The sequence below is a fragment of the Solea senegalensis genome, linkage group LG7 (genome assembly GCF_019176455.1).
Source record: "Solea senegalensis isolate Sse05_10M linkage group LG7, IFAPA_SoseM_1, whole genome shotgun sequence".
NCBI classification, from domain to species: Eukaryota; Metazoa; Chordata; class Actinopteri; order Pleuronectiformes; family Soleidae; genus Solea; species Solea senegalensis.
This window is the reverse complement of record NC_058027.1, coordinates 25,204,755-25,228,820: the sequence shown is the minus strand read 5'-3', so window position 1 is coordinate 25,228,820 and position 24,066 is coordinate 25,204,755. Positions and strand designations below refer to the sequence as shown.

Below are 24,066 nucleotides of genomic sequence, written 5' to 3'. Positions count from 1 at the left end.
CATTCATTGAGGCATTTTTTTTTTTTTCACCAAATCGACCCAAAGCTCATAAATAACCAGTGTCACAGTTCATGTCGGAACAGAGTCAAAGCATCCTGCTTCATTTTGTCCACCTGTGAAGCCCCGGTGTGAGGACGGGTAATTGAGCCATCACTCCACAAAGATGAATAGACAGCAGGACGGGGGAGGAGGAGGCGGGTTTGGGAAGAAAGGGAGAACGAGTGACATTTGACTGGCTCACAGAGAGAGAATACCATCTTTGAATTTTAAATCTATAAGCGCAAACGATATTATTACTGATTAATGTCGGCAAGGTCTTCACAGAAGTTCCTCTCTTCATTGTTAACGACATCGCGGCTACACTTGATCAAGGAGGAGGAGGAGGTGCGGTAAAATAATAATAAATAACTGTATTTCAAGCTCTAGTGTGTAACATTTAGACAGCTTTATTGGCAGATATTGAATTCACGACTCAGGAGTCTGTTTGTATAAGTGAAATCACTTTAAAATCAAATCAAATAAAACACTGTTTGGTTTTTCATAGCCTTAGAATTAGAGCAGTGGTTCTCAAACTACTTTTTATACCCATCTGAGAAAATATTGAGCTTGTGAAGTTATACCATTATCGCGGTCAGACTTTTCACACAAGGCAGATTTATTCCCAATAAGATCATTTGCTCTCTCATCATCATCCTCCTCTTCATATGGCGTGTTTCCACCGGCTCGACTCGCTCTCGCCTCGGCACGGTTAAAGGAATACTTCCCCGATTGGCATTTAGCTTTGTATTAATGGAATAGGGGCAGTATTTTTGAAAAATTGTGCTTCCCAACCTCAGTTTCCCCCGAGTCGAAAAATATCCTTATTCTTTATTCTGTTACGTGCCCACCAGTGACAACTGGTCCGAGGGTCAGAGTGCCGTCACAGGAAGACACGTCCAACACAAGAAACAAGCCAAACAATGCCGAACTGTAGATCACTTAAAAAGACTTAACACTCTTAATAACGTGGGTTAATGTCCAAAAATAACCAGGGAAATGTCTAAAATCTCATTTGTGTGTGTGTGTCACGTGTAAAAACAAAGTCACCACAGTTTCATGCAGCCGTGCAGTGATGACTCCGCCCACGTTGAGTAGGTACTATTACCTAAACTGTGCCGTGCCGAGACGAGGCGAGCTGGGACCATAGTGGAAAAGGGCCAATAGTATACTTCACGCACCGTTACAGTGAAATGAGTTGCTCAAAATCTATTAACTTGCCTCAAGTGACTCACCAGAGTCGATATCAGTCGAGTCAGAAGAACTAGCTTCACATTAGCTACAAAATAACACACCTGAATTGAGGTGTCGGTGCTGCATAATGCATCCTGGGTAATGTAGGAAGACATTAAAAATACAAATATCCTTGTAGATAAATCTGCGTAGTTGCCCTTTATCTGCTTATTACGCAGGATTTAGTGACATCTAGTGGTGGAGCGACATATTGCATTGCAACGTTAGTCATTATACACAAATAAAAACAGCGTTATGATTATGACTTTAAGTTTATGTTAATATATGTTATCTTACACAGTTGAACTTTAAAGATTAAAAAAAACAAATCTTTTTTTGTTCCTTTTGTGCAGCTTTTATATTCAGATGGAGTCGCCGCGGGTGTGAAAGTTTCCGTGCATAACTTCATAACAGTTTCAATAAATCTTCAACTGCCGTAATTTCCTCCCATTTTCTCTCTTGACAGATCTTCTGTGGCACTGAAAAAGCAATCTCTGAACCGTCCCTAATGGATGTTTATCTTAATTTTCCTGTTTATTGCCACAGACACACATGCTTTTTTTTCTCTCCTTCTTCATCATATTTTTCTTCAGCAATAATGATTAACCCGCGGGAAAGAAGGATGATATGGGTGAAAATGCTGTATTTGAGTATCATAATGTTATATATTTTTTTTTCCCCCCCCATCTCGTGCCACAATATGATTAATTGGATGGGATTACAGTTAGCGACAGGGTGCTGTGTTTTATCTACGGAAAACAAAACAGCACGTTTATGGAACGCTACGCTTGACACTAATGAGGGAGGACGTAACCATTTTATTTACTTATACATTTCAAAAACCTATTGCTCGCGTCTTTTAAGCACACATGGAGCAGAGCGTGCTCATGATTAAGTGTGTCCCAGCCTGTCGTTAAAGAGACTTGCGTATATAATGTCTCAGAAGACCTCCTGCAATCGGCAGAGCAAGAGCTGAGACATTAATAGGCAGAGAAGAGTCGTATAGCATCACTGTCTACCTCTGTGCTATAGGACTGGCAAGATCAAAGGCTGACTCTGACAGAGAGAAGGAGGGAGGGAGGGAGGGAAGGAGGGCGGGAGGACGACAGCCACATGCACAGAGGAAGGCAGAGAGAAAAAGCCATCCAGCGACAAGGAGACAGAGAGAATAGGGAGTTATGAAAGCACAGAAGGGACAGGGAGGCAGGTAAAAGGAAAAAAAAAAAATCGACAGCAAGGATAAATAGAAGACATTTCCCTTCTGCCACCTCCCTTGTTGCTGACTTCACATTACGTGCTGCATTGGCCTCGGTGTCACCTTCTGTGCGCCTTATGAAACAAGGCAGGCATCGCACTTGTTTGGTCAGCACACTGCTGCTGTAATTTGGAATAGAGACTTTGGAATGAGGAACACACTTTGCACCAATGACTAATTATTATTATTATTATTATTATTATTATTATTATTATTATTAAGCACAACCAGCGGTAATTGTTGATGCTGTCAGAAAATCTTCCAAAAGCCAGAGGACGAGCCCTGGGATGTATAAATAAAGTGTCGCTTCGGTCGCTGCCAGAGACTGTACATAAGCGCGGATGTAGTTTTCTGGGTTGCAAAACAAACTTCTTCTGTGAAGCATGGGTTCCCACACCTTGGTTGACATCAAATTCAAGGGCATTTCAAGGACCAATTCACTGAAATTCAAGGACCGAATGTTCCTCGCGCACAGATAAATACTCTCAATACACCACTGCTCCTGTGTCCGTTTTGTGTGAGTGCGTTCAATACTGCTGTGTAAAAAAAGGATGAAATTCACTCACTAATTTGTGCGTGTGTGCAAATAAAACCATTTCTGAAAGAAAAGTGTAATAAGTTTGGCATTAAAACTAGACAAAATGTTATTATATTATACTATACACAAAAGCAATGTTGTCATCAGGGTTCCAACACATTGGTTGACTTTTCAATGACTTTCCAGGACCAATTCCCTAAAATTCAAGGACTGAACTTTCATGGAACAAACTTTCAATGACCCGTGTCTATTGAGGTAAATTTTCAAAAAATGTTCAAGGGCCTTGGAAAAAAAATCAAATTCACAAACCTCCAGAGATTACAAGGATGATGAATGTTTAGTAAAACACTAATTTTTTTGTCAAGTCTGGTCATGAGGGAGTCGGTCATGTGAAAAAAACATTCAAATATGTGGGAAATTAGCTAGTAAAGTAAAAGTGTTTGTTTACGCTATGGAAAGACATATGTATGATGCAAATGAAAATTAAATAATAACATATGGACAACTGTAGTAAAAGCTCGAAACATGCTCATACATATCTATAATTTCATGTTAAATACATATATATATAGTATAAGTATATAACCTTAGGTATTATTATCGAAAAATATTGCTCACTGACAATAGCAAAGTCATATTTAGTGTTATATTCTATAATAGTCTATAATCTAGAAGAACTAGAAATTAAGGGGTTGGGCCATATAAAATCGATTGGGGGGCCGCATGTGGCCCACTTGCCGCACATTTGAGACTTTTGTCTTTGATATAACAGCTGAAACTATTGAAAACAAATGGTTGGAGTGGAACTGCTGCCTGTCTTGCTTTTATGTCCTCACACAAACACAATCCTTTAAACCAGAATATCGTAAGAACAACCCTCTTGGTCTTTCGGCTTCTCCCTACAGGGGGCGCCACCTGCCTCCATCGTGCAGACACGAGCTGTAGGGTGCCCTACAGCTCGTGTCTGCAGAATGTGATGAAGCCAGTACTAGTATGTTTTCTTCACTATAGATTTGTACGATGACTTCCGCAGATTGTACAAACCCTCATTTATAGGTCAACCGTCTTGCCTACGTCTTTGATCACTGTGTCGCGGATGAAATAAGCCCCAAAAACACGACCAGCTGATTACTGCAGGCACTGCATCAGTGTCAGACGTTTGACGGCAAACTTGAGCAAAAAATATAAACAGAGAGGGTGTGAAGAAGCACACAGAGAGAGAGAGGTGACATCCTGTACCACTTTACAGCTGCACACATTTCACGACGGCTGCCGCCGGAGTATGAATAATAAATATATTATATTATAAGTGCTTAAGTGCACGCGTAAAATGTGATGAATAGGCTATTGAATATCCCATTTACAGCTTTTAAAAGTATGCACCAGGAGGGCCCCTGCAATATACTTGAATTACACGTGAATATGTTCTTAATTTGAGGGTGTCATCTCCCCATCCACTCCAATCCCCTAAAGTTTTTATGACCTTTTTACCTCAAAGTATTGGCCGAAAATTGAGTTTTAATCCTCCCCTTCATACCTCGTGTGTCTGACTTCCATTGTCCTTTTTCCCCCCTTTGGGTGAAGAATCTATTATTCATGCTTTCCCTCCAGGCCCGGGAGTGTCCACTCCAACAACGTTTGAAGTCTGGAAGTTTAAAAGAAGAAGAAGGAGAAGAAACTGAAGTCAACTCCATCTGGAAACACCTTTTTTCTGGAGGAACATTTTGCCCCGAGGCGCTGGCAGGGGTCCATGCAGAGGTCAGTGTTAACACTTGGATTGAGTGTGCGCGCTCTTTCCGGGCCAAACATGTATGAATTACAGCTTTTGGATTTGGTTAAATTGAGACGCATTAGAGTGATGGAGGGGCTTTTTGTGTGTGGGACGGATAATGAATCTTAGCGTCCATGATGTTGGGCTTCACCTGCGGCGGTCCAGCAGACACAGACTGATTGATTATCACATTAAGAGGCATAATCTCGTCAGGCAAGAGAAGAACAATTAAAACGCTGCCCATCAATTAATGTCTGCACTTGTTTGGTGGGGAAAAAAAAAACTTGAGTCGAGTCTCAGGACTAATTCCAGGTATTTAGCAAGTTAAGTAAATTAGATAGTAGATTTTGTATGAAAACACGTCATGATTATGGATCTCTAACTTCTTTTTTGCAGCTGTCACTGGATCAAACTGTACAGAAAACTCTCCTGTTTACATTTCATTGATTAAAAACATTCAAACTCACCTTTTTCTCTCCACATGAAGGTCAGAGGCATCTGGAACCTGGTTAAAGTTTCTTTGTCACCTGCGACCACAGAGAATAAGAATGACGTGACATGCTCCCAAACTGATCCCCTAAACACTTGGTGATTTTGCCAATAAGCAGATTAAAACAGTGTGGGTTAAATCATATTTCAGTGCAAGACAAATTGGCACCACTGCAAGACTTCACAACTTTAATCCCACTGAAAGTTTCTCAACATCTGCGTTCGATTTCAGTCAGTGCACAATATTATAATATCAACGATGTAGGATGTTTTATGAACACGTCCTAGTAGTCTCATAGCAGATCTCTGCTCTGGTTTCTCGGGTACGATGAACCATCTTAACAAACATACACGATATTTGTTTAGAAACTGACACACCCACCTCTTTTCCACTTTGATTGACAGCTATTTAAACTTAGAAATGGTGGGGTTTTATGGATGCTAGAATCGCCATTGGCTAATGAACAGTGATGGGAAGTCCGGCTCTTTTTCAAAGATTCTTTGGCTCTTTTGTCTCGGCTCCCTTAGAAGAACCGGCTCTTCACTTAAGTCTCGCTCAATGAAGAACTGAACACACAAAACTGCACTTAAACCGAAAACAACCAACTAACCAAACCCTGCATTGAGCTTCGCTGTCTCCAAGATGCTATTTTTCGCTAATTTCTTCAACTTTTCCCCCCCAACAAGCTTGAATTTAAATCTCCGTCTCTCTCTATCACTCTGTGTGTACGTGGCCGGTATAGTATCTGTCCTCGCTGTTCATCAAAATAAAATCCACGGATTCGGCAGAAGACTCTACGTTCGCTACAAAGAATCGGCTCTTAGACCCGGCTCGTTCGTGTGTGGCACATCGGAGGTCCATGTGACTGGGGAGTGGGGGCGGGACTCGAGGCCTAAATTTTGACAGAAATAAATCCCAATATGACATGAAAAAAAGAATAATAACAAATAACATTGAAGGATAGGATAGGTTGAACGACCAGATAAATTACATGGCTGGCTAGATAGATAGCTATTACCATTGTGACCCAACGTGACAACATAATTCATGACAAGAGCAAATTTGTGCACAATGTAGTGTTTTTGGCTATTTTTTTTTTTCTTCCCTGCCTTGTCTCTAACACCTGGTATTATTATATTAAGTAAACCAGTGACTTTTCTTATGAATGAATCACAACTTCACTTTATGCCTCGTTATTCAATAAATTTTAAAATGAAGCAAAAAAAAAAAAAAACGCAAGGCAACTTAAAGTAATATAGCATCTCCTGTGACCCATCTGTGGGTCCCGACCCAGTTTCTTTAAGGATGAATGGATCCGATTCATTCATCCTTTACGTTCAAATTATTTATTTTTGCTTATACTTGTGTTTTAAATAAAAATACTGCAAGTTAACAAAAATAAAAACAGGCTAATTAATAAAACTCATGTCTTTGTGCGCACGTGGACGATGTGACTTGACCTCTGCGAGGCATCCATTCTTTGCAAACTTCTTTTTTTTCCTTCTCACCCGCCTCAGAGATCAGTTGCATAACCATCGATCAAGAGCAGCAGTCCAGATCTCTCACTTCCACTGATGGAATATTGACAAATGACGATGTTTGAAATGAGTGATGAATGCCCCCGAAAGGCACTAAATCTTTAGATGCACTTGTTAACTGTCACGCGCTCACTGTCCCGACGCTTCGAGTCAAGCATTTCTCATAAACGACAAAATATTAGACGGACAGTTGGCGGACGCAAATCAGACGGGACGTTAGCGGCGCGCACGTGGAGAACGCCGCCTTTTTCAAGGTTAGAGATGTTCGAAACACGGCGCGTCCACTTTGTTCAGGTGATCGTAAACACAAATGTCCGGCCAATTATATTTCATCAACGCGCTATGGAGAAGACGACCCTGCTTCAGTTCAAACTGGGCCTAAGCAATGACTTTGAACGCAGCACAGTTGTCGGCGGCAACGTTTCCCAAACTGCTGATCTACTGGGAAATTTATGCACAGCTATCTCTAAGGTTTACAAAGAAAGAAAGGTCCATATTAAAAGAAAATATCCACTTCCCTGGGTGAAAGTGCCTCCAGACATCAGGAGAGAAATTGCCAGATTAATTAAAAAAATGACAACAGTAAATCAAACATCTGCCCGTCAAAAGGCAAAATCTCTGAACACACTGACACCTAATACAGTGAGTGCATATAAAGATATTAATATACGGTGTGTAATAAATCAACCCACGGACATAAATTATTCTTCTCTAGTTAGTAACGGTGAGATTCAGAGCTGACATAACTGCTTCTTGCTGCCGGGAACGCGGTTAATGAGAGCAGCGCATGTACAGTACATGGCCTTTGAAGCCTACAGTACACATGCAGCCTGTACTGTACGTGTGTGTGTGTGTACAGGTGTGTAGTAGGCTGTTAGGACACATTTTGATTTTAGCTGGTCTTCACAACTTTAAATGGCCTTCTGAGGGTTAAGACTTGGATTAGGATTAGGCGATGCATTATGTCTTTCTCACTAAGTGTCCTCAGCACGGCTCGACTCTACTCGGTTTGGTATCGTTTCCCCATTACTTTGCGGTTCCTTCTCAACGTGGGCGGAGTCACCATAGCACGGCGACACAAACACACCAACTAGTGACTTTTAAACGCAGTTCTGTTCGGTGTAATCAAGACTCTGATGTCTGAAATACGCGACCGCCGGCTTTTGGCGGTAAATACACCAGACTGCTCCGTTAACTTGTTAAAATGTTGGAGACGAACGCAGGTTTTCAGGGATTTTGAAGTCTTTCTAACTGATCTACAGTTCAGTGGCCGACATCACATTTTAGCATCGGCTCAGCTCACTTCGCCAGAGCAGGTACTTAAAAAAAAACAAAAAAAAAACAAAAAAACGCCAGGTTCCACGTACTATCACTAATGGAAAAGCAAAAATAACCAAGTAGAGCCAACTCGTGCTGGAACTGTGTAGAGGAAAAGCATTTCATTACTTTTTACACCACTAAAAGAGTGAAAAATAAAGTGCTATAAGACGTGAGGATTAACATACCAACATGTCCAAACTGAAAAACACGACTAAAATCGTTTTCCTCTGGCATTCGGGACAATCATACAATGTGCGCCATATCTCTTTCTCATTCCATCCACTGCATTACAATTCCTCCCCCCTCCTCTCCCTTATTGTCTCTGACTCGAGTGTTAATGATTACATCTGGCGGTGCCACAAATTAATTCCTGCCTCTCTGGCAAAAAGCTGCTCTCCACCTGATTATGCAAAGCAGGCCTACATTCTCTGCCTTTGAAGTGGAGGGGTAAAGCTGCTTAGAGATTCTCCCCTCGAGGAAACGCTGCAATACTGGGAACATTAACAAACCCCGGAGTTCACACAGAGGTCAGCGCCATGGTTAACCTCTCCAGAGGCCCACATCGTCACACACACACATTTCAGATGTGTTGATGTTGCAATGGTGTAATGACGCACTCATATCAGAGACTGAGTGGAGCCACCTTTTTTTTTTTTTAAGAGACAAGCAGAGTAAGTGGAGCAAAAGTGGGACAGTCAATAAAAATAGCCAAATAAATGGAGCCAATAATGCTGGTGTCTGCGGCCACATGGCAGAGGCGCCGGGCGAAAGCGGTGCAAGGCTCTTGCCGCGCTCCTATTTTCAGCAATCATATCTGTGACAGTGTGTCACCGGCTCGCTCACAAACTCCAGCCGCACGAATGTGAGGAGAAGAAATAACGGTTTATGTCTCCGCAATGGCGCACTTTGTCAGTCCGTAATGTTCAAAAGGTAAAAATATGGCCCCATGATTTCTCGCGCGTTATTGTCCACAGTTACTTTCCAAACTACTTTCTGCTTCTGGCCCGAGCAATCACAAACCTGATGAGAAGCTTCAACACTGCGACTGCATCTACTTCTCACTCGAGCATGACCACACAGGTAATGAGCCACTCGAGGAGATGATGCAGCTTTTCAGACGCACTGAACAGAGCCGAAGATTACTCCTGTAGGAGAAACATAAAGCTTTATCAGAAGTTGAAAGGAACAACTTTTTGCCTTCAAACGTGTCATTTCGATGTCGAAAGTGATTGCACGGTGTAATGGCGAGAGAAAAGTGACACCATCTGCGTTTATATTGGTCTCCTTTAAGCCTCGCTTTCACTCTTTTTCTTTTGGACACCAGGATGAGGTTTTACACAGAAAACAAAACACCACATGTGGCTGTTTTCTGTAGTAACATATAGCACACACTGTCTTTTTTATAATGCAGACGTGATCATTATAACACAAGAATAAAACCGGTGTCCTGACGAGAAACCTTGCAAAGTACTGAGAGATACTTTTTCCTGATGCGATAGAAAAAGAGTCAACAAACGTAGTTTTGCCCAAAATGGAAGCAAAAGCTGAATCAAAAGACAGCCGCTCTTTCCGTGCTAAGAGATTAACGCTCTGTTCTTGTCTTTTTAACCGATCTACAGTTCGGCATTGTTTGATTAGATTATTGTGTCAGACGTCACGCTCATGACTCGTGACATGCAGTCTGTCCACGTCACATTTTAGTATCAGCTCAGCTCATTCGGAGGCTCATCAGAGCAGGTACTAAAAAAAGCAACGGTACTATCGCTAATGGAAAGCCACAAAAAAAACACAAAAAAAGTCAAGCGTGGAAAAGCAGCCTCCGTAAATCGAAGCCCTTGCTCATAAAAGAGCCATAGCCTGTATATGAAAAGAGGACTTAGTCGTAAAGTTGCAGTTACAGTTCATATTTGCAGTTTGACCAATGCCGTGTCAGTTTTTAAAACCGAAAGTATTCATTTTCTTGTAGTAATCTTCTTCAACCCGTTGAACGATACCAGCCAAAGTGGAGTTCACTCATTTGTGCCGCGCTTTATCGTCGATTTTCCTCCAAATGGGAACATAATTCACCAAATTGACATCATGTTCTGTTGAAGAACACCTAAAACTAGTGATCGAGACCATTCCCACTTCTCAGGACGTTAGATATCAAGTGATCAAATTCAGTAGAGGCAAATTTTCACTCAGACTTTCAGAGTTGTTTATGCAAGCAATGGTATCGCCCCCTGGTGGCTATTCAATGATTTGTTACATCCTGGCGAGGCTCACTCTGCAGACTGGACGACGGAGTCCACCTTTTATAAACAGTCTCCAATAAAAGCTTAATTTAAGGCTACAAAAATCAACGCAAATGCCAATAAATCCCTCTTAAATGTTACACTCTGGACCTTTAATACAGTTGTTTCAGAGTCTACAGACGACACAGAGGGAAGAGCAGGTACACACTGACAAACTGCTCTCACATTTCATGGTTATTAAACTGATCTCTCAGACAGGAACCCTCTTACGCCGCCGTTGAGCGTCAAGTCGGGGAAAACATTTGCGGTGAAGTTACTGTTATGGCGCCGAGATATTTACAAACAACCGAGCCGATAATGGCGTCAGTTATGGCCGTTCAGATAGGACATTTAAAAATTCAGTGATGACTTAAGTCAAGTGATTTTAAATTTTAATGAATGTCACCTCATTAACCGAGTCACGGCGTGCAAGACGAAAAGCTACGGTCGTGATGATCCTCCTCGTCTTTCCTCGTCTTTCACTCCCTGTCAGAGGATTAAGGACTGAAATTAACTCACAACATTCTCAACTAAATCATAGGATTTGGTCCTAAAAGAATAAAGTACTACTGAACTTTTAATAGTACCACTGTATGAAATTAGAATAATAAATAGTCATGGTAACGTGAATTTAATGGCACTGTCTACAAAAAAAAGCTCTTTTAAAAACACATAGTCTCATCTAATGAACAATAAATAACAAATATAATTAGTCAACAATGAATCAAAGGTGGATTGCAAAGATACAAATGGATATTATCACCATTTACACTCACCGGCCACTTTATTAGGTACAAACGACACCTAACAGAGTCAGGAGTGGTGCCTGGTGTGGTCGTCTGCTGCCTCAAGTGCTTTCAGAAATCTACATATTTTGGTTGGAACCTTACTTACGTTTGCCTTTCTATCATTTTGAACCAGTCTGGCCATTTCCTTCTGACCTCTGGCATCAACAAAGCATCAGACCATTCTCTGTAAAATTAGAGACGGTTATGCATAAAAACCCCCTCAGACGAGTAGTTTCTGAAATACTCAGATCAGCCCGTCTGGCACCGACAACCGTGTCACGTTCAAAGTCTCTTACGTCACCTTTTCTCCCCATTGTGACTCCCCGATTGAACTCGAGCAGGTCGTCCTGACCATGTCTACACGACTAAAAGCTTTGAGGTGCTGTCATGTGATTATTGCACAAAGAAAACAAGTGTGTTCTTTCTTGTTTTGGTACCTACTATGTCCTCTTTCTAATCCGAGACAAAAACATGGGTCCCCAGGTCTTGCCAGGCTGAGGAACAACTAAGATGCCGAGTCTGTGGTGAGACGTCTGTCCATGACCAGGGTAAGGAGGGCCAAAAGCAAAGTGTTTAGAATAAGGAATGGCAATCTCCTCCCACAGGTCTTCAGGTTCAGCCTCAGGACAGTCTCTCAGCACCGTCTCGACCACAGCATAGTTCTCAGAGTTGGACAATGTGCAAGTTGAATAGACCACGAGGCCTCCTGGACGCACCAGTGACAGTGCAGACCTGCAGAGAGTAGAGCAATATAATATAATTCCATGCATTTAATCTCTTTCACTATTTTTGGACTTTAACGGTCATGGGAGAATAGCACAAGGTTAACACATAGCAGACAATGTTTATGACAGGATTGGACTTACTTAAGCAGCCGAGTCTGGAGAGTAGGCAGTCCGGCTCTTTCCTTCAGTCTCTGCTCCCCCTGCTGGCTGCTGCTAGAATACAGCCAGCTCCTGTCATTGGAACACGGAGCATCGACTAAAACCTGCCAAGGAGAGAGATGTGTGAGTCGTCCAGAGTATGGTGGAAATGACGGAGCAAAGAAAAAACACCCTCATCTGTTTTATGACTATGGATGAAAGATCCAAGTGCCTCTGACAATATTTGCAAATATTACAAAGGCATATAATTGCCTCTACAGTCTGCATGTTCTAATCAAAGGCTTTTCAGTTCTTTGTTAACACCCTGTCTTACTCTCAACTTTTATTGTCCTTTTTCCAGTGGTTTTGTTCTATTACCACTCAGGTTCCTACCAGTCATCTGTCTGCCTCTCCCTGGCTCCATATTTCCTTCTTTTATTTCTTTTATTTGCCCACCTTGTCATATGTTACAGCTTCACTCTGCCCAAAGCACTGCCCATCCTGAGCAGACACGATCACTTTGTTGTGCTGCGAAAGAGGCAGAAAAGACTCCAGAGTTTTTGTCAGCCAGTTCCGCCTGTGAGGATCCGGTTCATTACAGCAGAGAAGGTCTGCAACACAACAAAGGGAAAGCATTAAAGCTGAGCTGAGCTGTTAATCAACACTGTATGAACATTACACAGCCAGTTGCTGTGTTATAGGTATTTTATAGGTGCTCAAATTGTTTGTTTTATGCCTGTTCTGGCAAAAATTAAACAGAGACTGTCTCCAAAAGTGTTTTTACTCAACATAATCTAGTGTGTGACCCTAATGATTATGCAAACTCATTTGTCAACTGTTTCAGTGTAACAGACAGTTTAAAAACAGTTAAAAAAGGTCTGCAAATCTGTATGAAAATTGCTCGTTTTACCTGGCGTGGCACACTGCATTATGGCCAAGGCTTTGCCACCAGGAGCAGAGCAAAGATCCAAAACCTTTTCCCCATCTTTGACTTGCAAAGCCAGCACTGGGAGCAGAGAGGCAGCATTCAGAAGGTAGTACTGCTTCAGCTGGCCCGGCCTGTGAGGCTGGGAGGGAAATCTGAGTGGGTATGGGTGGATGTAACACTGCAGTGAAGGACGGGGTGAAGTGAGAAACAGCTCTGATTGAAGGTCCTGACTGAGCACATGAGAGGTGCTGTCACACTGGGGATGGGAGTCAACAGGAGGACACGTGGAGATGCCACGAGTTGACATCAGAGAGTCTTTCCCTGTCTGCTTTTCAGAGGCATCAGAGAGCCGCGTGGACACTTCTGTTGGTGGCAGGAACATGGAAAAACCCTGCGACTGGAGAATCTGTCTAACATCTGTCCCGGCTGTAAAGCGGTTGAGCATGACACCATATTGCCAGGATCGCGGATCCAGGAGCAGTGATCTGTGGGAGCAAAACAAACCAAATGTTGGTACAGTCACTGTCTGTGTATAGTCTGCTGTAATTGTATCAGGCAAAATTTACCTTGCAGATGCCCACAAGTCTCCAAGATCCTGACTGTACTGCTGGTCAAAGACATCCAGTACTTGTTGACAAGGAGTTCTTTCTTTTGTGTGTTTTTTGATTACCTGATACAAACAGATTCATGGGCAGATGCTTCAGAAAAGGGACAGTAAATAATTAACTGGGACAAAATGACTACAGTACATTTTAGATTTGGATAATTTACCTTTCCCGTTAAGTTTAAGAAGAATATAAAATTGCTGTACTGCATCTTGCCTGCTAAATCTCAGATGGGATTGATTCCAAAATAAATTGGACATTTGTTGTGTAATAGTAACAGTGACCATTCAAACACACCAGAAAGACACAAAATACAAACATACACATGTAAAAACACTCACTCCTGTTATTTATCCACATTTGTTTTCATCGACATTCTCTTCCTCAAGTTAATTTTCCACTAACCACAGACATATGGCGCCATCTAGTGGGAAACAAAGTGAAGTACTACCCCATTAATGATTTATTTACTTAAATGTTTATTTGCTTGCATGCATGCCATTCTCAAAATTATAGAATTTATTGTATACAAACTATACAAAAGAATAGTTTGCTGTTGGACTTAGTTATGGTCGAGTAAACTTATTTTCAGGTGTTTTTTGTGAGAGGAAGCAAGAGGGTGGATGATAAACAACCTGCATGAAAATATAACAACTAAAGAGACAATATAATATACTTAATAAAGAACAACAAAAGCTCATTCTGTAGTTTGTTGTACCTGCTTTTTGGCGGCTCCTTTCCTCACAACTTCGGCAGCAGAGTGACAGGGAAACGAGCAAAACCACCATAGATGTGACGGCGTTAGTTTCCCACATTTAAAGGTGATTATCCTCCCCGCATTGAAAAGCTGACTTACTGGAAACATTTGTTTATTTTGCGACCATTAACCTTTATAACTGACAAGTGTCAAATTATTTTAATTACTGTAAATTTCACTTTCAAACATGGACACATGACAGGCTAACCGATGAACACCGGCGCGTACGTTCTTCAAATCCGTCCCACCGGAAATGGAAATATTTGGTTCCGCCTGAAAACCGTTGTTTGTTTGTTTTAAATAAGATTCAATCCCGTTTAATTATTGAGTTGTATTTTTGTCATTCCTTATTTACATAACCGTAAAATGACCAACAATTTGTTGTGAAGGCCCTGAATACCATGTTTCATCATTTAATCGGCCTGGAAGCATCATTAAGCAATTGTTTCAATACAAGCAAATTGGAAACTAAACCATGTTCATGTGTTCAACCTTTGTTGAGATTAGTTTACAGGGAACAATTAATTATTGATGAAAATAACTGCTGGCTAACAAAACAAACATGATTTGTTTTCTGCTTTTTTTGACAACAGGGGTTCAAAATAAACAACCTTGATCAGAAATGGCCAGAATAGAAACTCACTTTAATGTATTAAATTTTCATTAAATAATGTTTGGGATTTAAATCACAGTGGGTATATATTGAGATTACAATAAACCCAGAACTTTTGAGTACTGTGGTCCAGGTTGCCAGGTAAAAAAAAAACAAAAAAAAAACCTGACTTCTCAGATCCTTGTAGTATATTTTTTATTACCCTACTCATGAAAGCAGTTGGAAAACACAAGCTGCTACTCAGGTTTATGTAATGTTGCCAAGATACTAAATATTATAATTATATATATATATATATATATATATTTGTGTGTATATATATATATATATATATATATATACACACACACACACACACACACACACACACATATATTCAGATTTATCTGAAACAGCACTGAAGCTATGTAACACACACACACATACATACATATATTCATATTTACACACACATACATGCATGCATAACAAAACAAAAACAACCATTACAAATGTACACACACACGTTCTGATTAATTAAATGTTTTAATTCTGTTACTGGCTGCATGTTTGTTAACAGAACATACAATTAATATACAATATAGTGACAAAACCATCATCAAAATATGATTTGGGTTTTGCCAGAGTTTCACAATCTTTCAGAAACTACCGTGTAGGTTGAGCTTGTCGCACCATTTAAAAAGACACACAGTCAAAACAATTGTTGGAGAAGTTGTGATTGTACATCTTTAGAGCAAATACAGATCGTGTTTACATAGCGAACAGAATTAGGAAAGCAACCATCAGGCAGAAGAGACCCATAGCTTCAGAGAGAGCAAAGCCCAAGATGGCATAAGAGAACAGCTGCTGCTTCAGTGAAGGGTTCCTGTTGAGAAGAAGAGAGCCAGCTCAGAAACTCGTTGTTGGGAGATTAAAAACAAGTGTGTAATTTTTCAGGCGATGCATTTAATTTACCTGGCATAACCAATGATAAGGCTACCGAACACTGTTCCAATTCCAGCTCCTGATCCAGCCACTCCCACAGTGGCAGCTCCTGCGCCGATGAACTTCGCAGCAGTGTCAATGTCACGGCTCACGGCACTGGTCTGGAAACCTCGCAGTGCCACCTGCTGCTGGGAGGCAGCAATGCCTGGTGGTGACAGGAGGGAAGTGGTCTGAAATACAAAAGTGACATCAGTTATTAACCCTGATCCCAAACCCATCATTTTACTTTTCACTATCTGCCAATACAGAGTCTTGATCCAATACTTGTATTTGCAACTATAACAGAGCAGCACAGTAGTTCTTAAAATGGTCACCATCAATAAAAATAAATAATATTCTTGACTTAAGTTTAGAGAGAAAGAAGAACAGACAACTCTGTTGTCGGTCATACTGCTGCTACTGTGAAGTTGCAGGTACCACTATTATTTTGTTATGGGTTAAGTGCCACTCATTGATGAATATTCATTGTCAGTATATCATGTATAATATGGAGTACAGATAACTACTAACCTCTGCTCTCCTGGCATCTGACACCACTGCTGACGAGAGTGGCCTGTACAATCCCCGAGATCCAATACGGATCTGTGTGAAGAACATAAAACAACTTTAGACACAGTGTTGCTTACATAAAATGAGCTACTGATCTGTTACGACGGCTAATACTAGGCTTAATGACATATACGATAAAATAGTCCTTTATTCGTCCCACAATGAGGAAATTTACAGTTAAAAGGTAATGAAAAAAACATACCCAACATCTTTGAAAATGAAACATGAACAAATAAAGATGTAAAAGGGACATGTTAGTCCATGATACAAAAGAACTAGGAAGGTGCCATCTTAAAATGATATTTGTGGTACTACCCGAAACATATACATGATGATTTTCTCAAATGATTTTGTCCACAAACCACATTTATTCAGTTTTAATTATTTCTTTGTTTTATGAAGCAAATAAAACATTTCAAAAGTCGAATTTATTTAAAATTGATCAAGTGTCCGAATAGTTGAATTTAGTCAGTTCAACGTTGCAGCCCTGTAATACAGAAGCGGACTAGCAGTTGAATGTTTAATGTGCTTTTATCCACGAAGACTCACCAGTGAGGGCGTGGAGACGAATTTAGCACAGGCAAACATCACGAAGGGAAGCACTGGTCACTGCTCAGGTCAAACTCAGGAGGTGGACTGAAGTCAAGAGTCTGTCAAAGCAGAGCAAGAAACACAGCAGTTAGTGGAATGGTCCGTTTCCTTCATATGACCGTAAACGGACACACAACAGAGAAGTGAGGTCAACGTTAGCTGCAAAACCGACCGAAAGACGCTAAACACTGTCACGCAGACAAATGCACAGCACAGACGTGTAGACAGTGGAACAATAACGACACGGAGTCACACACACAACACAGTTAATCTAGCATAAATTTGACTCGGACACAGTTTTGTTACCGGTTTCAAGTAGAGGTCGAAGACACGAGAGGCTCGCACATGCGCAGTGACACGTTAAAAGGGCTGACTTCCGGTTTCCTGGAGCCGGAGCGTGTGACGTCACGGAGCGTAGCCCTCGTTAAAAAAAAGCAACAGAAATTTCATATTCACAAATCTAAATTTATGAATTAATGTATGTTTGTTCAATCTTTAATAATAAAGGTAAAGGTAAAAACAAGTTGCTGTATTATTTGTTAAAATTCATTATTCATAAACAAATATTCGTGGGTTCTCAGCCCATTCCTCGATAAACAATAAGAAAAGTAACAGATTAATAAAATACGACAAAATATATACGATGAATATACCCTTTTTCCTGAATTGTAAATTGATAATGTATAGAAATGCATTTATTCAACAATAAAGCAGTGAATATTCCATTTCTTTATTCAGTTTTTATTATTAAATTCAATCAAACTCACATCAAAACACTGACTCTGTCAAATAAAAATGCATCCAGGAGGCAGTGAACACATTAAGGAGTCAGTGAACACATTAAGGTAACACTTACCTCTCTGTCTCGTTACTTTTTCATGTGTTCATTCACATTTCTCAGCAGAAATCATCATGTTTATGAGTTTCAAATCAATGTAAGATGTGAAGCTACCTGCAGGGGGCAGCAACACACCATACTGATGTGACTGTAGACAGTAAAGCACATCCTTTTGTGTACTGCAGGTCGCAATCCATGGACATCCACTACAATGTCAATATATGAACATTTTTAAAGGTCAGAATGTGCCACAGAATGGGTCACATGCTTCACTGTAACCAAACATACCATCTATATGATATCTAAGTGTGCTCCTACCATTTATATATATGTTTTCATTTTCATTTTCATTCATTTATTTGCACTAAATACAATGTTGGGGCTAATAAAACACTACGGTTCAGTGAAATCAAGGACAATGAATGATGGGGTTCATGGCTTCAACCGTGCCTTTGTTATTCAGACAACAAGGTGGTGAGTGGAATGATAATGGGATGGTGTGATGACTGATGAATGGATGCCGCTGTGTACGTGAGTGGAATATGTATGAGTTAAAAAAATACATACTGTATTTGCCCCTTTCTTATATTCTGTAATACGAACAAAATGAATGCATCTACTGCAGCCACGAGTTTCCAAATCAATAATATGTCATTCTCACTTTACAGTCAGTGGCGTGCACAGACATTTTAAAGGGCGGGGGGGCAAAATTAAAAGGGCACCGACTATTACTCTACTACAATTCCCCCTAACTATCTTCGTTACTCGTTACCACCAAATAAAATCAGAAAAAGAAGACGAGTTTGGTATTGGTCTATATTTATATAGAGATTTTCTAGTCTTGATGAGCTGCTTTATACAGTTTTGCCATTCACCTATTCACACCCACTCACTCACACATTCATACAGCATCAGGAGCAATTTAGGCCACTTCACCCCCCAAAATATTGTTTTCTTTTACTTATTTCCAGAGATAAATGTGTTATTCGATCATCAGACAGTGGATATGAGATACATGTCTCATTCACCACAACAACAGAGGAAATTGGGAACCAAAAAAAAGTCAACGTCAAAGTCACTTCCTTCAAAAAAATAAAAGCCCTACACTGCTCTTCACCCAGCAACATCATAATGATTTTAAATGTATTCTTCATTTGACCAAGTGGGGAAAAAATGGGGAAATGGCCCTTTAAGTATAGTATATTGACTCAATATTGCAAAGATTTTTGTACTTTTACTCAAATATACCTATTTTAGATACTTTATACAAGACTGCCAAAGAGGCAGGCATGTCGACAGTGTGACCTGGGGTCAAAATCAACCCGAGCCTGGGGACTGAATTTCACGTGGACCTCTGTATGAACCTCCACACGACAACGCCACTGTGAGGATTAGTTCAGCTTCTCAAATGTGAAAATTTTCTGGTTTCTTTGCTCCACATAACAAAAGAAATCATCGAAACCGAATAATTTTGGTTTGTGGATAAAACAAGAGAACGTCACCAAAAGTGACACCAAGCAAGAACTCAATGACTCGATACGAGTAACACATGACAAAAACTAACAACTAGAACCAATATGAATAGTGGAAAGTGCCGGTCAGCAGAAAATTACGGAGCCAAAGTCACCCTCAATGTCTAAAACTACCATGTGCGCACGTAAACAGGTGAATTTATCAATGTGATTTTCTTTTATCCCCCCCCCTCCCACACACACACACACATATTTTGCATGACCTAATCTCATTCAATCATCCAAAATCCTGGTTTGTGACTCAAGTGATCCGTTTTTATCCATTAGGGCACTGGGTGGGGAGATGTATGCCCCCTGCCCCCCACCCCCGTGCACACCCTGGTTATACAGTTGTGCTTTTACCGTTAAAATTAGATAAGAAAGCATTAAAGATAAAACAGGAGCAGCGATGACCCCCACCCCAAGCTCAAAATCAACACAGGAGATCACATTTCCATAAAAGCATTCATCATCATCACCCATACACTAATTGTTGCATCATGTGGATATCCTTCCACCACATCTAAATTTGTCTCCTAAATGAAATATTAAATATTTATAGCCCATCTCTCGCTGGCTTTAAGTGGGCTTCCCCTCTTCAAGGATCCATCCCTGGCCGCCCCCTCAGATGAAAGCTCCATTTGGTGATGCGGAAGGGAGATTCCTCTGCGCGCTCATACGCCCCCCCTCCTCCTCTGGATGATGTGACCGTTACGCACCACTGTAATGAAACGGAGACGTGATTCTCAGGGGCGAATCCCTGCCTACGTCACTCCCAGCCCTTTATAAATACACTGAGCGGCGAGTCTCACCAGACTCAAAGCAAAAACCGCTTTTACGGCCACAGCAACTCCTCAAAACCAAGGATTTATTCGATTCCCCTCGTTGGATTTAATTGTCAGCACCAGGTAAGTGTCTTCGACGCCGATTTCTTGCAGAGTTGGATAAATATGTGGTTCAAAATCCATTATGATTCCAGATAAAAGTGACATTGGTCATAGATTTACGCACGGCGCCTGTGTCCACAGATCCTTGACATACAAGCGCACAATGACTTTGAACAAGGGAGACAAATTGCGGAACATGGACAAGAGGAGAGGGAGCGTGCCTTTCCCCATGAACCTGCCCAACCTGCACAGGAGAAGCATGCCCGTGGACGACCGTGACCTGCGCGCCACGATGCCAGAGACCGGCCAGACGGACGAGCTCTCCAACCTCCTGCGCTGCACCTCGTACTCGCCGAGCGAGCAGCACCGGGACAGCTGCGCCTCGGACTCCTCCGACTCGGTCATCTCCACCGGCAGCGAGGCGGAGTCTCAGGTGTACAAGGTGGTTCTGCTCGGCGAGCACGGGGTCGGCAAGTCCAGCCTGGCGCGCGTGTTTGGGGGCGTGGAGGACCCTGGTCACGACTGCGATGAAGCAGGTAAACGGTGATGTGGGGGGTGACTCACACTCCCACGCACGCACACACACAGATACAATCCTGTCCATTGTCTGTGGGGTCATATAATTAAGTCTGTCTCATGTCAGTTTAGTTTATATATCACTGAACAATTATGAACCCAATACATTTTAATTACATAGAGGATTAACCTGCAGAGATAAATGACAGCATCTTCTGTATTTTTACATTTATTACTTACATTTACTCAAATGGGTTTTTCTCCTAATGATTTACTTTTCTGTATTCCATTTTATCCAGTCACACTTGGAAAATCTCACTCTTATATCCTTTAAAATGAGCAGCATCATAATAAAATGGCATTCTTTATAAATAGAATCATTCAGATGTGTTCATTTATTATCTATGACGTGATAAAGTTTGCCTCTTACTTTTACTATGGCATCAATTATTAACATTTCCAGTGAGACACAAAGGGGGGGAATCTTAAAGTCTGATGTATGATCACATGCTTTATCATGTGTGTAATATCATATTTCCTTTTTTTCTCCCCTTTTCAGGAAACACTTATGACAGATGTATCGTGGTGGACGAGGAGGAGGCATCCATTGTGCTGTATGACATCTGGGAACAGGTGAGCGATACATTATTGATGCAGCCTTGTGTCCATTTACATCCACTCATCATAGATATGGAATCAGGCCCATGACTGACACTCTCTCTCTCTCTCTCTCTCTCTCTCTCCTCCTGCAGGATAACAGCCAGTGGCTCAAGGACCAGTGCATGAGGATGGGAGACGCTTACATCATCGTGTATTCCGTGACGGACAAGTCCAGCTTCGAGAAGGCCTCCGAGCTGCGCATCCAGCTCCGCCGGGCCAGGCAGTCGGAGAACATTCCCATCATCCTCGTGGGCAACAAGAGCGACCTGGTGCGGTCCAGAGAGGTGTCTGTGGACGGTGAGTCACGTTAATCGAGTTACAATTGAGCCCTAAAACAAAAAAACCTGCACCGGATGCGAGGGTGATAAGCCAATAGAGATTTGGAGGGTCAGAGGAAATGGATTTATAGATCAGGGGCCAAATCTAATTTGTATCAATTGAAGCTTTTAAGCTGTAATGCAGTAGAGATGAGCCGATAAGCTGTTCTGGTATCGGTCAGATACTGGTGGAAATAATTGGATTTTGGTCAAAGAAAAGTGTCAAATCTGAGACAAAGTTTAAGGGTCATTTAATACAACCGTGAATTTCTACCTCATTAGCTGTTATCAGGCACTTCAAAGACTACTGTTCCATCACCACGTGGAGCAGACATCAGCAGGTGTCACTCACGTCCTGGTCACATGACACACGACTCTCCACACCGCGTGTCATCTGTGGTTAATGAACCACGTCATGTGATTTATAGACATTATATGTCATATTTAAATTTTTCCCCGTATCTGATCCAGGGATTGTTCCCAGTATCGGCCTGATACTGACACTCAGTATCATATGAAATCATCCCTATATATATATATATATCAGTATAGTAGAAGAAAGAGAAAGAAGAAAGAATAGACATTTACTTCACCTCTAATTTTCCATCTCTCTCTCTCTTCCACAGAGGGAAGCGCCTGCGCGGTGGTGTTCGACTGCAAGTTCATCGAGACGTCCGCGTCCCTCCACCACAACGTGCAGGACCTGTTCGAGGGCATCGTCCGGCAGATCCGCCTGAGGAAAGACAGCAAGGAGGAGAACGCGCGGCGCATGGCCAACTGCAGGCGCCGGGAGAGCATCGGCAAGAAGGCCAAGCGGTTCCTGGGCCGCATGGTGGCGCGCAAGAACAAGAAGATGGCCTTCAGGCAGAAGTCCAAGTCCTGCCACGACCTCACGGTTCTCTGAGGAGCAGACGGGACAGAAGGACTTCTTTGTTTTTTGGTTTTTTTTCGTTCCCCTTTGGCCTCTGAAGACCAGACGCTGTGTGTGTTTTAACACTAACCCTAAAGGACTAATAGAGCTTGTACAGAAATATATTTTTATTTTTTAGACACCAAGTGGAAGCAAAAGGGAGGACTCGACGAATGAAACACTATTTCAAGTCATATCATGATATGTGCGATATCCTGCATGACAACGTTTTTGCAAACAATTTGACACATTTGCCGCCATGACGCGACGAGTGTGTGCGAACAATCCACAAAAAGGCCTATCGTTTCTAATAAGTTGCAAATGTCGCCTCGCTGTTGGGTTATTATCGTCATTATTATTACTATTATTATTACTACGCTCCCTTGACTGGAGGAGACTGGTGTACAGACTGTATGTATATGACTGATGCTGAATGTAACACATCTCATTGTCCGACGTGGTGAAGGAATACAGTATTAAAAGTCATCTGGAGTTGAATTTACTTGAAGCGGGGTGTGCGGGCTCGTGCCTCGGCCAAGTCACTGAAGAATCGACAAAGATAAGAAAAAGAAGAAGAAGAAGAAGAAGAAGAAAATAAACCTCTGTTATTCTGTGTTGTTCCATCACATTGAATTCAGGTCGTGAATGTATGAGTAAAAGCAATAAGTTATATTATTCTTGTGCCATTATTTGGAAACTCTTTGTTTACGTTGATTTCCTTCTCTTTTTTTTCAATAAAAAAATATGAAACAAACAAACAAAAAAAACACACCTGTGTCTTTATTTCCCCTGAAAGTTAGACAGTTTACGCCGCTTATAAATATTCATATCGCCGACATCAGTGGACTGGAACTTCACTGGCCATTGGTTTTTCACAGGAAGGTACGGTGGTGGTTAAGCATTTCCAGGCTGTTAAGCATTAAACCAGCAGAAGAGTACAAGTAGGCAAGTTTTCCATCCAATTTAAACTCCCCTCACGTCTCACAGAAGGAGCGCACACATCACTGGGAGAAGGTAGGACACAAAGTTATGTCTTACTTAAACAATATTACTGTGATTATGTGTCATTACCTCTTTAAAGGGAGGTATATGTTACTTGTTTACTTGCTGTTTACACTGTAGTGCAGGGATACTTGAGTAAAAGTACAAGTATCTTAGCAGAAAATGTCTTTGGTAGAAGTTGAAGTCACTTTTTTTATAATATTACTGAAGTAAAAGTCTTAAAGCATGTGACATTTACTGCATTTAGAAGGAATTTCCTTAAGTTTTAGAAGTAAAGAAAGAAAGTGAGGCAC

At 41.3% G+C, this 24,066-nt stretch overlaps 5 protein-coding genes across 6 annotated transcripts in view; 2 read left to right on the top strand and 3 right to left on the bottom strand.

Annotated features, from left to right (window-relative positions):
• The window catches only part of epha6 (eph receptor A6), a 90,256-nt gene extending 79,350 nt beyond the window's left edge, over nt 1-10,906 (bottom strand). The window contains exons 1-4 of the mRNA XM_044030399.1: nt 10,861-10,906; nt 9,202-9,326; nt 5,301-5,360; nt 4,600-4,707 (exon numbers count right to left, since the gene is read on the bottom strand). Of these exons, the coding sequence (XP_043886334.1) occupies nt 4,600-4,707; nt 5,301-5,331 (139 nt within the window). The 5' untranslated portion in view covers nt 5,332-5,360; nt 9,202-9,326; nt 10,861-10,906. The remainder of the gene's footprint in view (nt 1-4,599; nt 4,708-5,300; nt 5,361-9,201; nt 9,327-10,860) is intronic.
• nsun3 (NOP2/Sun RNA methyltransferase 3) lies at nt 10,553-14,629 on the bottom strand. The gene is made up of 7 exons (XM_044030402.1): nt 14,357-14,629; nt 13,600-13,703; nt 13,016-13,518; nt 12,562-12,716; nt 12,109-12,230; nt 11,684-11,974; nt 10,553-10,940 (listed from the first exon to the last, which is right to left on the bottom strand). Coding segments are annotated over exons 1-7 (1,323 nt in total). The 5' UTR covers nt 14,504-14,629; the 3' UTR covers nt 10,553-10,939.
• Nucleotides 14,630-15,514: 885 nt separating this feature from the next.
• Nucleotides 15,515-17,514, bottom strand: LOC122772031 (ATP synthase F(0) complex subunit C3, mitochondrial-like). 2 transcript variants are annotated; one of them, XM_044029663.1, is made up of 5 exons: nt 17,439-17,514; nt 17,091-17,191; nt 16,503-16,574; nt 15,963-16,162; nt 15,515-15,873 (listed from the first exon to the last, which is right to left on the bottom strand). In XM_044029663.1, exons 2-5 carry the CDS (start codon nt 17,127-17,129, stop codon nt 15,759-15,761), a joined length of 426 nt encoding a protein of 141 aa, XP_043885598.1. In that variant the 5' UTR covers nt 17,130-17,191; nt 17,439-17,514; the 3' UTR covers nt 15,515-15,758. The 2 variants fall into 2 exon arrangements, with proteins under 2 accessions (XP_043885598.1, XP_043885599.1); XM_044029664.1 differs by lacking the exon at nt 17,439-17,514 and adding an exon at nt 17,305-17,411.
• A 2,786-nt stretch (nt 17,515-20,300) lies between these two features.
• Nucleotides 20,301-23,318, top strand: rrad (Ras-related associated with diabetes). Its single transcript, XM_044029668.1, has 5 exons — nt 20,301-20,389; nt 20,510-20,904; nt 21,444-21,517; nt 21,637-21,841; nt 22,488-23,318. The coding sequence occupies exons 2-5, from the start codon at nt 20,532-20,534 to the stop codon at nt 22,763-22,765; spliced, it is 930 nt and encodes a 309-aa protein (XP_043885603.1). The 5' UTR covers nt 20,301-20,389; nt 20,510-20,531; the 3' UTR covers nt 22,766-23,318.
• Nucleotides 23,319-23,738: 420 nt separating this feature from the next.
• The window catches only part of cdh16 (cadherin 16, KSP-cadherin), a 30,297-nt gene continuing 29,969 nt past the window's right edge, over nt 23,739-24,066 (top strand). The window contains exon 1 of the mRNA XM_044031203.1: nt 23,739-23,785. The gene's annotated coding sequence lies outside the window, so the exon portion shown is untranslated. The remainder of the gene's footprint in view (nt 23,786-24,066) is intronic.